This window comes from Myotis yumanensis, unplaced genomic scaffold (genome assembly GCF_028538775.1).
Source record: "Myotis yumanensis isolate MYYU_CA2020_CCGP unplaced genomic scaffold, mMyoYum1.0.hap1 SCAF_10, whole genome shotgun sequence".
NCBI classification, from domain to species: Eukaryota; Metazoa; Chordata; class Mammalia; order Chiroptera; family Vespertilionidae; genus Myotis; species Myotis yumanensis.
In genome coordinates this window covers 1,290,369-1,305,534 of record NW_027223761.1, presented here as the reverse complement: position 1 = coordinate 1,305,534, position 15,166 = coordinate 1,290,369, and the positions used below count along the sequence as shown (strand labels likewise).

General features: G+C 65.3%; 1 protein-coding gene across 3 annotated transcripts; it reads left to right on the top strand.

Annotated features, from left to right (window-relative positions):
• Positions 1–860: 860 nt before the first annotated feature.
• Positions 861–14,840, top strand: ANO9 (anoctamin 9). Of its 3 annotated transcripts, none has more exons than XM_070426352.1 (23): positions 861–939; positions 5,848–5,928; positions 6,008–6,139; positions 6,297–6,442; positions 7,945–7,991; positions 8,105–8,163; positions 8,236–8,309; positions 8,601–8,735; positions 8,935–9,031; positions 9,137–9,197; positions 9,578–9,660; positions 10,164–10,268; positions 10,339–10,503; positions 10,904–10,940; positions 11,146–11,257; positions 11,895–11,952; positions 12,093–12,190; positions 12,365–12,495; positions 12,587–12,739; positions 13,472–13,619; positions 14,086–14,187; positions 14,273–14,366; positions 14,453–14,840. In XM_070426352.1, the coding sequence occupies exons 1-23, from the start codon at positions 934–936 to the stop codon at positions 14,654–14,656; spliced, it is 2,328 nt and encodes a 775-aa protein (XP_070282453.1). In that variant the 5' UTR covers positions 861–933; the 3' UTR covers positions 14,657–14,840. The 3 variants fall into 3 exon arrangements, with proteins under 3 accessions (XP_070282453.1, XP_070282452.1, XP_070282454.1); XM_070426351.1 differs by lacking the exon at positions 861–939 and adding an exon at positions 3,145–3,191; XM_070426353.1 differs by lacking the exons at positions 861–939; positions 14,273–14,366; positions 14,453–14,840 and adding an exon at positions 3,145–3,191 and having other exon boundaries at positions 13,472–13,626; positions 14,086–14,168.
• Positions 14,841–15,166: the final 326 nt, after the last annotated feature.

The following is a 15,166-nucleotide window of genomic DNA, read 5'->3' as shown; positions in this document are numbered from 1 at the left end:
TGGTTCTGCCCAGGGGGTTCCTGGGACCCAGGCCGGGGGACAAAGCTGACAGAGCCCTGAGCCTGGGCTGCAACCTCCCTCCCGGTTTCTGGCTCGATCCCTAGTGGTCAGCGTGCAGGAAGCAGCAGAACGATGCTTCTCGCTCATTGATGTTTCTCTCTCTCCCTCCCCCTTTCTCTCTCTCTAAAATCAATAAAAATATTTTTAAAATAATAATAATAACGAGTCCTGGTCTGGCCGCCTGCAGATGCTTCTCTCGGCCACTACGTGGGGTTTCCGGCGCACCCGGCACAGCCCACCGTGGGTCCCCCAAGCAGAAACGTGTCATCCCCGGGGAACCCACAGCGAACACGTCACCCTTGGGTGTGCACACAGGGCTGCCGGCACAGGGCCGCCCTCCAGCAGCACCGGTGCTCCTGCCCCGTGACACCTGGTGCTCCTGCCCCCGCCAGCTGCGCCTCTCTGTGCCCTCAGCTCTCAGAGCCTGGCACCACAAAGCAGGGGCTCCGGGCAGTAGAGGTGGCCTCTGCCTCCCCCTCCATCCTCCGAGAGCCGTCTCTCCTCTGAGGGGATCCACTCTGGACTTGGGAGGTGGGGGCTGGGTGAGTGCTGGGCTCAGGAAGAGTGAGGGGAGCAGGGGAGCTGGGGCGCTGGGGAGCACTCCTGTGCCCCACCCCACCACACCCCCTTGGGAGCACGTGTCCATCTGAACCCATCTTCCAGGGGAAACCTCTGCAGGTGAGGGTGCAGGCCCTTGGGAGGGTGTGCCCTTCACCTGCTCCGCTCCTCCCCTCTGCCCGCAGCGGGAGGGCGGGGAGGGGAGGAGGGAGGAGGAAGGTGAGTCCCACGCGGAAGTCAGTAGGACCCGCCTGGCTACCCTGCTCCGGTGCTGAGCCACCTCCATTGGTGGATTTGACCGCGAGGGCTGCCAGCATGCAGGTGAGTCAGCTGCGCTGGGTCCCACCTGTGGCCCCTGCAGCCGCTCTGCCCGCCTCACCTGGAGAGGGCCCGGGGGTCCTGGGACCCAGGCTGGGGTGCGAAGCGGACAGAGCCCTGAGCCTGGGCTGCAACTGCCATCCTCAGGCGAGAGGAGGAGGGCGCTTTCCTGGGGTCCTGGCGACTCCAGGGGGGTCCTAGTGAGTGAGTGGGGCCGAGATGGGCAGGCATGTCCGCCCCCAGGCCCTGCAGCAGGGGAGGACCCCCTCCCTTGTCTGGGAGGCTTTGCCCTGTAGCTGGTGCCTGAGGGGGAGGGTGGGCTGACCTTGGGTGGGGGCCAGGGTAGCCGGCCGAGCCCGCTGCTCCCTGGGTCCTGCCCCAGGCAGAGGTGGGTTGGCTGAGGGCGACTGGGTTCTGGTTTGGGGGCCGAGCAGGGGCTGTGAGGCCAGGAAGGTGGGCAGGAGGGCGTCAGGAGGCATCCTTTCTCCCCTCTGCCCAGGGAGAGTCTGCAGGGCCGGGCAGCACCTGGGTGGCAGGGAGAGCGAAACCAGCCTCCCTGGGCCACCCGGGCCCTCCCAGGCGTGGGCAAGAGGCAGCCTCACTCCGCCTCCACCGGCTGCCCGGCCCTCCCAGCGCAGGCGGATTTGGCCCCGGATCCCTTGGGGACACCGGGCTCCCCTGCTGGCCGCCCTCTGTGCCGGTCAGGCCCCTGCTGGGGGTGGAGCTGCTTGGGGCTGCTTCAGGTGGGTGGGAGCCATAGCACCTGGCTTGGCGGAGGGGAGAGATTAACCCTTTGAACGGCAGGTGCAGACGCAGCAGCCATGCTCAGCCCCCAGCTGGATCTAAGCGCGCGCTTCCCCGGCCCAGACCCCGCCCAGGGCTCCCTGTTGCCCCCGCCGAAGTCCAGGCTCCCCAGCACCTAGCAGTCCTCATGGTCTGGCTTCTGCCAACCCTGCAGCCTCACCTCCTAGCAACTCCCTTCTGCTTTTTATGCTTCTGCAAAGCTAGATGCTGAGGACCAAGTCCCGGGAAGTGACTACCAACTCTCACAGGCGCCGAGTGCCAGGTCCCTAGGAGTAGGACTTGCAAGTCCTCGGAGGTGCTGGGTACTGAGTCCCTGGGAGTACTAAGTACCAAATCCTCGGAGGTGCTGGGTACTGAGTCCCTGGGAGTACTAAGTACCAAATCCTCAGAGGTGCTGGTACTGAGTCCTGGGAATACAGAGTCCTGGGAGTGCTAAGTACCAAGTCCTTGGAGGTACTGAGTGCTGAGTCTCTGGGAGTACTGAGTTCTGGGGAGTACTAAGTACCAAATCCTTGGAGGTGCTGGGTACCGAGTCCACGGGAGTACTAAGTATCAAATCCTCAGAGGTGCTGGTACTCAGTCCCTGGGAATACTGAGTCCTGGGAGTACTGAGTACCAAACCCTCAGAGGTGCTGGTACTGAGTCTCTGGACACCAACTGCATGCTCTCCTCAGAGCCTGCTTCCCTCTCCCAGGAGCTGCTCCCATGTTTTGCCTCCTGCCAGCCTCTTGCCCCACAAGGCCAAGCTCTAGGCCACCCACCCTGCCCGTGGGTGCCGGCCCCTCCAGACCCCAGTGCCCACTTACACACACGCTGCCCTGGAGGGCTGCACACAGGGAGGCCACTTCATCTGTGGGTGTCTGGGGACGCACGGGCGGACAGCACACAGAAGAAGGAATGGACAGTGCCATGCAGAGGGGTAGCTGCGGGAGGAGGGAGGGAGGGGGCAGGGAGGCGGGAGGGGCAGACCTGCTTCAGAAGCTGAGAGGCGGGGCCAGGGGGCGTCTGCTCAGGGAGGGTGGGGGCAGGGATGTCCCCTCGCTGGACGATGACACGTGATTTCGGGGCTGAGTCAGGAGGGCCCGGGTGTGACGTGACCCTCAGAGATAGTGCGGGGAAGCCCACATGCATCCGTGTGCGGCTGAGGTGCTGTCACACGTGTGCCTGTGTCACACGTGTGTGCTTCGTGTAGCCCACCGGCCAGGCTGCCCAGCCGTGTTCCTGGTCCTGCTGGTGACCTGGAGCCAGACTGGAAGGGGCCGACAGAGGGCACTTCCCAGCCTGACACTCGGTGGGAGGGAGTGCCCCGAGTGTAAGTGTAACCCTGATAACCATTGGGACACACTGGACCCACATTGTTTACCTGAAACTCCAAGGCACGGGGCGCCGGCTTTGGCTTTCTGGAAGGGGCGTGCCTGAGCGGGGCAGGAATGTGGTTGGAGAAGCGACAGGTGGGGCACCCGCAGCACCGAATCTCGGCCGTGGGCGACTGGTGCGAGGGCGGTGAGCCGGGGCCTCGGAGGGCGGGGGCCATGGCAGAAGCCTGGGCCCAAGGACGGCCATGGTGGGAGGGGGTGCCCAGACCTGCCAGCAGTTGGCGTGAGGCGGGTCCTCTGACGGACACAGCCCCTAGATTGTCCCCCGAAACCCTCCTCCCTGGGGAGCTGCCATGGGGACGCAGGCTGAGGTCCCCGTCACCCGTGCGCACACGGCGTGCTCGGCGCTGTGCGGGGGCAGCGGGATGCTTGGCGTGTGCCAGCAGGCCCAGGGAGGGGGGGCTGGCGCTGTCGCGGCCAAGGCTGGAGCAGGTGGGGGATCCCGCCTGAGGCCGTGTGGCTCTGGGCTCCGAGGCCAGGGCCCCCTCCCTGCACCTCCGCTCAGGGCTCCCAGGTGACCTGCTCTGACCGAGAACCTTGTCCCCACCTGCAGCGCCTGGCTCCCCCACGGAGGGCCCTGGTCACAGTCTCAGTGCCCCGCCCACTCCCGCTCCTCCCGCTGGGGGTTGAGCACGGGGTCCCCTGTTATAAGGAGTTATACACACAGAGCGGCCGCTTCCCCTCAGTCAGCGCCCGGCGCCTGGGCCCTGGTCAAAAGGAGGAGCAAGGCCCTGGCCGGTTTGGTTCAGTGGATAGAGCGTCGGCCTGCGAACCGGAGGGTCCCAGGTTTGATTCCGGTCAAGGGCACATGCCTGGGTTGTGGGCTCGGTCCAACGTGCAGGAGGCAGCCGAACAATGGTTCCCTCTCATCATGGATGTTTCTCTCTCTCTCTCCCTCTCCCTTCCTCTCTGAAATCAACAAAAACATTAAAAAAAAAAAAATGAGGCGTTTGCCCTAACCGGTTTGGCTCAGTGGATAGAGCGTCGGCCTGCGGACTCAAGGGTCCGAGGACTCAAGGGTCCCAGGTTCGATTCCAGTCAAGGGCATGTACCTTGACTGCGGGCACATCCCCAGTGGGGAGTGTGCAGGAGGCAGCTGATTGGTCTTTCTCTCTCATCGATGTTTCTAACTCTCTCTCCCTTCCTCTCTGTAAAAAATCAATAAAATATATATTTTTTTAAAAAATGAGAAGCCAGCACAGCCGCCTCGAGTCCGACGCCACCCTGCCCGGTCAGTGAAGGACCCGATGGCCTGTGGCCACCTCCGTCTGGGAGGCCCCCAGCCCACCTTGACCTTGGCCTGTTGGGTCGGCTCAGGTCTGGAGAAGGTCCCTGTGATGCCTTCCATGCTGACGGGGCTGTAGGCTTTAGGGAGGGGACCGCACACTCCCAGCGCATCCCTGACCTCTCAGTGCCACCCATGGCCTTGACCTTCCCGGCCTGGTTTCTCCCCTGTAAAGTGACTCCTTGAGCCGCCCACACTCCCTTCATTGGCCACTGAGTGCAGCCCACACAGCAGGACAGGATGAGGCTGCCCCTCCCGCTTCCAGGGCCCGCAATACTCAGAGGATCGCGAGGCCTGCACATATCCGCTTCCTCCCTGGGGTTCGATGCAGCGTCTGTGTGTCTGTCCAGGACCTGCGGGCCCCACTGGCCTTCGTTTCACGGAACTCGGTCACGTTTGACCGCCACGCCTCGTGGCAGGAGCGGCTGGTTCGTGTGCCGGTGGCATGATCTGCCCCACGTGGGGACACCACGGGGCCTCCACCCCTCCACCCGCCGGAGGGAATGTGCGTTATTACCACCGTTTCGATGTACCGTTCGCGGCTGTGAGCGCCCTGGCCCTGTCTCCAGCCGTGGCCGGGCTGGGCTGTGGGATGTCCAATTTGTTTACCGAATTCCCGTACCAATGTGTGCTCCCGGGCAACACGGGGGTTCTGCTGACTGGCACTGTGGCCCCTGAAAACGTTTGTGACCTCCGGCCACCTGGCCTGTCTCCCGAATTTCCCGAGTTCCGAGTCTTCCCCCGTGCGTGCTCCACGGCTGTGGAACCCCTGCTTGCGCCCTAGTGGGTGTGGCTCCGTGGATAGAGCGTCGGCCTGTGGACCCAGGGGTCCTGGGTTTGATTCCAGTCAAGGGCACGGACCTTGGTTGCTGGCTCCTCCTTGGCCTGGGCCATGGTGGGGACACGTGCAAGAAGCAACCCATCGGTATGTCTCTCCCTCCTGGATGTTTCTCTCTGTCCCTCTCCCTTCTACTCTCCCTAAAAGATCAACGGAAACATCCTCGGGTGAGGATTCGCAAAAAACAAACAAAGAGAAACCCTGTTTGCACAGCAGCCTGTTTCACACGGCTGTGCTGTCTGTCGGTCCCTAGGGCTTCAGGAGCCTCTGGCCATCTTTCCAAGGAGCTGCTGCCGGCTGGTTACTGGCCCTGCAGCCCAGGGACGGCCTCCTTGTTTGCTTACTCCGCCCCCCCCCCCCGCCCCCGTTAGAGTTAGAGACATCGATGAGAGAGAAACATGGATCATCTGCCTCCTGCACACCCCCTACTGGGGATGTGCCTGCAACCAAGGTACATGCCCTTGACCGGAATCGAACCTGGGACCCTTCAGTCCGAAGGTCGACGCTCTATCCACTGAGCCAAACCGGTTAGGGCTAACCCTGTTATGTTTGAAGCCCCTTTGTGGGGACAAGCTCAATCCTTCTCCCGCCCCCACCCCACCCCATAGCCCCAGGGTGAAGAGAGACTCCAGATTGTGGTGGGGACGGAAGGGGACAGCTACCCGCTGATGGACATGGGCTCTCCTGAGGTGAGTCTCTGCTCAGACCCTCTGGGCTTGGCCCCCGCCCTCCCACTCCCCGTGCCCAGCCCACGCCTCCCTCCTGCAGCCTGATCGCCCCGACCAGACCCTGACGGACTACGTCCTGGTGGCCGATTACCGCACCCAGAGGGACCCCAGGCAGGTCCGCCGGCAGCGGCAGTACCTGAAGGAGCTGCAGGCCAAGGGCTTCCAGTACAAGGTGGGCCACCCGGAGCGGGCCCTGGTGCCCGCGGGGCCCGGGGAGGGGGCCGGAGGGCGGCCGTGGTCTGTGCCTGAGGTGAAGGGGCTGGGCCAGTGGTTGGGATGGAGGCGGAGGGTCCGGAGGGGGATAGAGCGTCCGCTGGGCCCACCCCCAGGTGAAGGAGGACCAGGAGAAGGTGTTCTTCGGGATCAGAGCGGACAGCAGGATCTTCAGCCTGTACCGCACGCTCCTCATGGAGCCCGAGGGTCCGGCCCCCAGAGTGGACTCAGCCAGGCCGATCACCATCCCGGACACCACCAGGTGAGCGGCTGGCCCAGCGCCCGCCAGGCGGGTCCCGGCAGGGGAGGCCCCCGGGCGTGGCCTCGGGGCTCTGTGTCAGTTTCCACACCTGTGGAAGGGGTGCTGACTGGTCTCACCTCTTAGAGAATTCTGAAAGTTACATGGAACTTAAAGGGTGGGCAGGAGCCCGGCTGGCGTGGCTCAGTGGTTGAGCGTTGACCTATGAGCCAGGAGGTCACGGTTTGATTCCCGGTCAGGGCATGGCACGTGCCTGGGTTGTGGGCTTGATCCCCCAGTGTGGGGTGTGCAGGAGGCAGCCGATCCATGATTCTGTCATCATTGATGTTTCTATCTCTCTCTCCTTCTCCCTTCCTCTCTCTGAAATCAATAACAATACATTAAAAAAAAAAAAAAAAAAAAGAGCCCTGGCCGGTTTGGCTCAGTGGATGGAGCGTCGGCCTGCGGCCTGAAGGGATCCAGGTTCTATTCTGGTCAAGGGCATGTATCTTGGTTGTGGGCACATCCCCAGTGGGGTGTGTGCAGGGGGCAGCCGATCAATGTTTCTCTCTCATCGATGTTTCTAGCTCTCTGTCCCTCTCCCTTCCTCTCTGTAAAACATCAATAAAATATTTTTAAAAATAAAATAAAATAAAAATAAAGAAAGGGTGGGCAGGATTCGGAGAGGCCGAGAGGGCCGCCCCGCCATCCCTTTTGGCTCTGAGCCCAGAGGCAGACCCCACACCCGTCCCGGCCCTCTGTGCCGGCTGCTCAGGAGCCAACTCCTGCTCTCGCTCTGAGCACCTGCTCCCCCCGCTGAGCCCCCGGCTCTGCAGTCTGGTCCCCTGTCCCCCCTCCCTCCTCCATCACCTGCCCGGCTCACCCCAGGCTCCTCCGAGCTCAGCTGGGCCGTGGGAGTGGAGACTGGCCAAGGACACTTCCGGCATGTGGATCCGAGGCCATGGAGGGGCTCCTGGGGACGCAGGGGAGGAGCAAGGGGAGGACGATGAGAAGAGGCACCTTGAGGTCTGGGAGGACCAGGCCAGGGCGAGGGCCCTGGGACAGCCAGGGGACCAGGTCTCAGAGGAGAAGGCGCAGGGGGAGTGCGGCTCTCCGGTCAGATGCTCCTTGTGCAGCTTCCCAGCGGTGTGGCTGGGGCAGGTTCCTCACCCTCTCTGAGCCGCAGTCTCCCTAAAGGCAGAAAGGCCCAGGGATGAAAGAGGGCTCGCTTACAAAGCTGTAGGGTGAGCTCCAGGGAGGAAGTGCGGTTGGAGGCGGGGGTCAGGCCGGCTTCTGGGGTCCTCGGAGGACAGGGACCACTCCGGCTGGAGCCCCGTCCTGGAGCCGCGGTGGCTGCGCCCTGGCAGGATGTAAGGCGGTCAGGGTGGGCTCCCAGAGGAGGCCGGGTCTGGGCTCCGGCCCGGTGGTGAGGCAGGTGGGCTGGGCTCCCCCTGGACGTACGGGGCCTGGACCTGGCTAGCAGGAGCGGGTCCACCGAGGCGACACCGAGCCGTCCTGTGTTTCAGAATCCGGATCGTCAACTTCATCCTCAACTGCAGGACCGCAGCTGGCGGTGAGGACGGGGCTGCGGCCGGGCAGGGGCCGTCAGGGGTGCTGAGGCGGGAGGATGTGGCCAGGTGCTCCACCCCTCCCTCCCCTCTGACCTGAGGCCCCTGTGACCTTCAGACACATTCGAGGATTTGGTGAAGGACGGGGTCTTTGAGACCCGGTTTCCCCTGCACAAGGTGAGGGGCTGCCCGGGGAGCCGGCCTGAGGGCGGGGCCGGGGGCTGAGCTCTCACCCAGTCACCTGTGCAGGGGAAGGAGACCCTGAAGAGGACATGGGCCCGTTGGAGAAACATGTTCCGTAAGCAGCCCGTCGACGATATCAGGTAACACAGCCCCGACACACCTGTGTCCCCTTCACAGACACACCTGTGCCCCAGACACACCTGTGCCTCAGAAATCCACCTGTGCCTCAGAGATCCACCTGTGCCCCTGAGACACACTGTACCCCCAAAGAGACACCTATGTGCCCACAAACACCTGCACCCCCACAGGCACACCTATACCCCGAGCAAATGTGCTGCCAATACAGACTCTCCTTGCCCCCCATACCCCGTCGGGGCACTGGCCTGTGACACCGCCCCTGGCGGGTGGCCTGACGGGCAGCTGTGCCGTAGGAACTACTTCGGTGAGAAGGTGGCCCTGTACTTCGCCTGGCTCGGCTGGTACACCTGCATGCTGGTCCCCGCCGCGCTGGTCGGCCTCATCGTCTTCCTGAGCGGCTTCTCGCTCTTCAATGCCAGTCAGATCAGGTGGGGCGGGAGGAGGGGGCAATGAGGGGGTGGGGGAGCCGGTGGGGTCCCCCCCCCCCGAAGGGGGTGGCAGAGGGGCGGGCTGAACTGGGTGGACGGGGTCACAGATTGGGCGGAGTGGGAGGGGTGGGGTCAGGCAGGGTGGGAACGGGGGTGAGGGGGTCGGGAAGAGCGTACCAGCCAGGTCCCTGCCCCCCAGCAAGGAGATCTGTGAGGCCCACGACATCTACATGTGCCCGCGCGGCGACCACCGGCGCCAGTACCAGCGCCTCTCGAACACGTGCACCTTTGCCAAGGTTCGCTGCCCACCCTGCCCGCCTGGCTGGCTCCTGCCCCTGCGAGCGGGGCGCCCACGGGGGGGGGGGGGATGGCGGCCCCAGCCCGCGTGTCCCTCTCTCCAGCTCACCCACCTCTTTGACAACGAGGGCACTGTGATCTTCGCCATCTTCATGGCCCTGTGGGGTGAGTTGCTGCCGGCACCTGGGGGGCGAACTGCAGGGCCCCTCTGCCGCCCTCGCCGGGGCCACCCCCAGGGCCCCTCTCCCCCCAACGCCGGGGCCACCCCCAGGGCTCCTCTGCCGCCCTCGCCGGGGCCACCCCCAGGGCCCCTCTGCTGCCCTCGCCGGGGCCACCCCCAGGGCCCCTCTCCCCCCAACGCCGGGGCCACCCCCAGGGCTCCTCTGCCGCCCTCGCCGGGGCCACCCCCAGGGCCCCTCTGCCCCCTCGCCGGGGCCACCCCCAGGGCCCCTCTGCCCCCTCGCCGGGGCCACCCCCAGGGCCGCCTGTGTCCCCATCGCCGGGGCCACCCCCCAGGGCCGCCGGTGACCCCCTCCTCCGCGCAGCCACCGTGTTCCTGGAGTTCTGGAAGCGGCAGCGGGCCCGCGTGGTGCTGGACTGGGACCTGTACGGGTGGGACGAGGACCAGGTGAGCGGGGCCGGCAGGGCTCCCTCCCAGCGGCTGTGGCCGCGCCTGGTCTGTGTGCGTGTTCTCGCCTCGGAGGCGGTTCCCATGCCTGAGGCGTGTGCCCCGTGTCTGAGGCATGTATCCTGTATCGGAGGCATGTGCCCCGTGTCTGAGGCCTGTGTTCCATGTGTGAGACATGTCCCATGTAGGAGGCATGTGCCCCATGTCTGAGACCTGTATCCTGTATCGGAGGCGTGTGTCTGTGTCTGAGGCCTGTGTTCCATGTGTGAGGCATGTCCCATGTAGGAGGCGGGTGCCCCGTGTCTGACGTGTGTGCCCCGTGTCTGAGGCCTGTGTTCCATGTCTGAGGCATGTCCCATGTAGGAGGTGTGTGCCCCGTGTCTGAGGCGTGTGCCCGTGTCTGAGGCGTGTGCCCGTGTCTGAGGCGTGTCTGGTGCCCCGTGTCTGAGGCGTGTGCCCATGTGTGAGGCGTGTGCCGTGTCTGAGGGTGTCTGGCGCCCCAGGAGGAAGTGGCGCTGGAGCTCATTAACTGCCCGGACTACAAGCTGCAGCGGCACCAGCACTCCTACCTGCGGAGCACCATCATCCTCATCCTGTCCCTGCTCATGGTACTCCCGGGAGCCTGGGGGCGGGGGGGGGGACCAGGCGGCGACCCCTCTGAGCCCCCGGCCCCCGCAGATCTGCCTCATGATCGGCATGGCTCACGTCCTGGTGGTCTACCGCGTTGCGGCCGCCGCCGCCTTCAGCAGCTCGGCCCTGCCCTTCCTGGAGGACCAGGTGACCACGGCCGTGGTGGTCTCCGGGGCCCTGGTGCACTATGTGACCATCCTCATCATGACCAAGGTGCGTGGGCGGGGCGGGGGGGCTCCGCTGGGGCCAGAGCCCTCCATAGGAGCCCCCCACAGTGAGCCCCCATAGGGAGCCCCCCACAGCGAGCCCCCATAGGGAGCCCCCCATAGGAAACCCCCCATAGGGAGCCCCCACAGGGAGCCCCCCATAGGGAGCCCCCCATAGCAAGCCCCCATAGGGAGCCCCCCATGAGGAGCCCCCACAGTGAGCCCCCCATAGGGAGCCCCCCACAGCGAGCCCCCATAGGGAGCCCCCCATAGGAAACCCCCCATAGGGAGCCCCCCACAGCGAGCCCCCATAGCGAGTCCCCCATAGGGAGCCCCCCATAGCGAGCCCTCCACAGGGAGCCCCCCATAGCGAGCCCCCCATAGGGAGCCCTCCGTGTCGCCCGCAGGTCAACAAGTATGTGGCCCTGAAGCTCTGTGACTACGGTGAGAGCCGCCCTCCTGGCTGCTGGAGGCGGGCGAGGGGGACCTGGTGGGGGTGGGGGCGACCCTGCCAGCTCGCTGCCTCTCCCCAGGGGCGGGAGTGGCACTGGGAGAGCTGAGGGTGGCAGGAGGCCCTGAGGGTCTGAGCAGGGGCGGAGGCGTGGGGCCGCCGTGGAGGGACGGGTGAGGGAGCCGCGTGTTCTCCCAGAGAAGTCCAGGACCTTCTCGGAGCGAGAGAGCAAGTTCACGGTGAAGTTCTTCACGCTGCAGTTCTTTGCGCACTTCTCCTCGCTCGTCTACATCGCCTTCATCCTGGGCAGGTGAGCGCCTCCCTTCTCCTCCCCTCGCTTAGCCTTGGGAACGCCTGCTCTCGTATGTGTATGTATGTGTATATGTATATGTATATGTGTATGTGTATGTGTGTGTGTGTATGTGTATGTATGTATATGTATGTATACACACTAGGGGCCCAGTGCATGAAATTCATGCACTGGTAGGGTCCTTAGTGGCTGCTGGCCGGGGCCTCCCTTCGCACCGGCCTTGTCCTGGCGCCACCCGCTCACCTGCTCCACCTCCCGCCTCGGTCCCACTCTCATTGGGGCCAGCAGCGCCTCCACTGCCGCCTGCTGCCAGCGCGGCATCGCTGCCACCTGCCATGTTCCGCGCTGCCCCCGGGTGGTCAGTGCACGTCTAACTCCTGGTCGGTTGAACTCCCGCCCGTGGGGACAATTTGCATATTAGCCTTTTATTATATAGGATGTTTTCATTGATCTTAGAGAGAGGAAGGGAGAGGGAGAGAGAGAGAAACATCAATGATGAGAGAGAATCATGGATCTGCTGCCTTCTCTTCCTCTCCACTGTCCCCCTCGTCACCCACACCCCCTCTGTCCTGCCCCACTCCCCCCCCCCCCCGCCCCCGTGCGCAGGGTGCTGGGCTCAGCCTCCCGTCCCTCCTAGGATCAACGGTCACCCCGGGAAGACCGTGCGCCTGGCGGGCTTGTGGAAGCTGGAGGAGGTCAGTCTGTCCTGGATGCCAGTTCTGCCCCCTCCCCTGCCTGACCTCCCCCCCGCCCCGTCCCTGCCCCCCTCCCCCGCCTGACCTCTCCCTGCCCCTGCCTGTCCCCCTCCTCCGCCTGATCTCCCCCTCCCCCGCAGTGCCACCTCAGCGGCTGCATGATGGACCTGTTTGTGCAGATGGCCATCATCATGGGCCTGAAGCAGACGCTCAGCAACTGCATGGAGTACCTGCACCCGTGAGGGCCCTCCCCCCTCCCTCCTCCTCCCTCCCCCCTTCCCCCTCCCCCCCCCTCCTCCCTCCTCCCTCCAGCACCCCCTCCCCATCCTCCTCCCCAGCGCCCAGAGCCAGCGCTCGGGGCCCTCCACCCCCGCACTGCTCCCTGCCCCCTACCTGGTTCCTGTCCCCCCAGGTGGCTGGCCCACAAGTGCCGCTCCATGCGGGCCAGCGAGGCCGGGGACCCGGAGCTGAGGGACTGGCAGCGCAACTACCGCCTGAACCCCGTCTACACCTTCAGCCTGTTCGATGAGTTCATGGAAATGAGTGCGTGGGCGGAGCCGGGGCTCAGGGTGGGGCTGGGGGCTGGGGGCTGGGGGGCGCGGGGGGCGTGGAGCTCAAGGTGACCCCCCCCCAGTGATCCAGTACGGCTTCACCACCATCTTCGTGGCCGCCTTCCCGCTGGCCCCGCTGCTCGCGCTCTTCAGCAACCTCGTGGAGATCCGCCTGGACGCCATCAAGATGGTCCGGCTGCAGCGGCGCCTGGTCCCGCGCAAGGCCAAGGACATCGGTCAGGACCCAAGGGGCTTGCGGCGCAGGCGGGCACTCCGCGTGGGGCCGGGTGGCAGGGGGCGCTGGGACCACGCTCCTCCCCTCCCCACACAGACAGCCCCCGGGCCTTCCTGGGTTGTCAGCCAAGATGCGGGTCAGGCCCCGGGAAGGGGCAGGGCTGGCACCCACCTTGCAGATCTGGCTGAAGGGCCCGCAGCCTCCTTGGGGCGCCCAGCAGACAACAGGGAGCAGCTGGAGGGAGGGCGCAGCAGCAGTGGCAGGGACTGAGGGCAGGTGGCCCAGACTGGCCGCACTGAGCCGTGCAGGAGTCGGGGTGGACAGAGAGCTGGGGGCGGGGGGCGGGCAGCGGGCAGCGGGCGGAGGGAGGGACATGTGTGAGAGAGGCCCGAGTCCTGGGCGCAGGGGACCCAGGGGGCTGAGCAGGCTTGGGGGCAGCTGAGGGTGTCAGACAGACAAGGGAGGCAGGGAGACCTGAGCCCCTTCCCGTCTACGCCCAGGACGGGGGGTCAGGAGAGCGAAGGCCGGGCTGTTGGCCTTGGCCCAGGTCTCCTCTCGGGGTCTGGCCCCGTGGTTGCCATGGGTGCTGTGCCCAGAGATGGGACGAGGCCCCCCGACTATCCAGGCTCTTGTCTTGGGGGTATGGACGGTGGGGGATGGATGGAGGTGGGGCCGGCAGCAGCATGGTTACGGCTGCAGGAACCACACAGCCTCGCCCCACTGCTTGGCGCAGGGACCTGGCTGCAGGTGCTGGAGACCATCGGTGTGCTGGCGGTCATTGCCAACGGGATGGTCATCGCCTTCACATCCGAGTTCATCCCCAGAGTCGTCTACAAGTACCGCTACGGCCCGTGCCGGCAGGGCGCCCGCTCTTCAGTCGAGTAAGGGGTGCGGCCACACAGCCCCTGCGGGGCTCAAACTGCCCAGAGACCCCTGGGAAAATGGCCCAACCACAGCTCAGCAAGGGAGCCCGGGGAAGGGCTCAGTGCTGCCAGCACTGCCTCTGCCCTGCCCTGCAGCCCCGGGGCCAGGAGTGCTGACCGGGACCCCAGTGGGGGATTTAGGTCCCGGAACCAGCTGTGTCCTGAGCAGGCACTGAACCCCTGCCCCCCAAAGGCAGACCCTCCGTGCCCTGCCCGGCACAAGAGTCCCACCTAAGGCTCCCCTCAGCCCTGGGCAGGGGAGGCAGGTGGTGGCATCCGGAGCCCCTTCGGCCTCCCGCAGGGGCCCTCAACCATGTGGAGGAATGAGGAGGGGTCTGTGGTGACCCACCAGACAGGAGTCAGCTCTAGGGAAGCCCCCACACACCCTGCAGCCCAGGCCCGTCTCCTCTCCCCCTCCCGCCAGCTGCCTCACTGGCTACATCAACCACAGTCTGTCCGTGTTCCACACCAAGGACTTCGAGAACCCGGTCAAGATCAAAGACTCAGAGAACATCACTGAATGCAGGTTTGGACCCCCCGCCCCCCCCGGCCTCCCCATGTGTGCCCTCTGAACTCTTGACCCCTGACCTTAGGTCTTGCCCCCACCCCAGGTACCGGGACTACCGCAACGCTCAGGACTACAACTTCTCGGAACAGTTCTGGATCCTCCTGGCCATCCGCCTGGCCTTCCTCATCCTCTTCGAGGTGGGCAGAACTGGGGGGTCCTCCTCCCTGCCCCCCCCCGCCCCCCGCCTGCTGGACCTTTCCACTCAGCCCCTCCCCGCCTGCAGCACGTGGCCCTGTGCATCAAGCTGGTGGCGGCCTGGTTCGTGCCGGACGTGCCGCAGTCGGTGAAGAACAGGGTCTTGGAGCAGAAGTACGAGGTGCTCCGGGATAAGCTGTGGTGCGGGGGGCCCCGGCAGCTGTGGGGGCCGGGCCTGGGCCTGCGGGCCACTCCTGCCTCCAGCTCCAGCCTCAGGAGCACGGACGTGTAAGGGACCCGGAGCTGCTGCTGGCACCAGGCAGGGCCTCAGCCGCCACCGCCGCCTCCACCCTGCTCACGGCCGTGTGTGTGTGTGTGTGTGGAGGGGGGTGTAAGAAGGCTCACATGTATGTGGGTGTATGTGAGGGGTCCCGGGAGGCCTGTGTATATGTGGGGTCCTGGGAGGCCCCTGTATATGAGGGATCCTGGGGGGGGTCTGTGTATATGAGGGGCCCGGGGAGGCCCCTGTATATGAGGGATCCTGGGGGGGGGGGGTCTGTGTATATGTGGGGTCCTGGGAGGCCCCTGTATATGAGGGATCCTGGGGGGGAGTCTGTGTATATGAGGGGCCCGGGGAGGCCCCTGTATATGGGAGATCCTTGGGGGGGGGTCTGTGTACATGAGGGGCCCGGGGAGGCCCCTGTATATGGGAGATCCTTGGGGGGGGTCTGTGTACATGAGGGGGCACTAGGGCATCAGTGGGCAGCACACTTACCTGTTCCATCTGTTAGGGCTCAGGCTT

Coding starts and splice junctions, on each gene's coding strand:
- ANO9 (XM_070426351.1), top strand. CDS start 3,171: ATGTGGTTGGAGAAGCGACAG. Junction 3,192..5,847: donor TGTGGTTGGAGAAGCGACAG/GTGGGGCACCCG, acceptor CCCACCCCATAG/CCCCAGGGTGAAGAGAGACT. Junction 10,941..11,145: donor CCTGAAGCTCTGTGACTACG/GTGAGAGCCGCC, acceptor GTGTTCTCCCAG/AGAAGTCCAGGACCTTCTCG.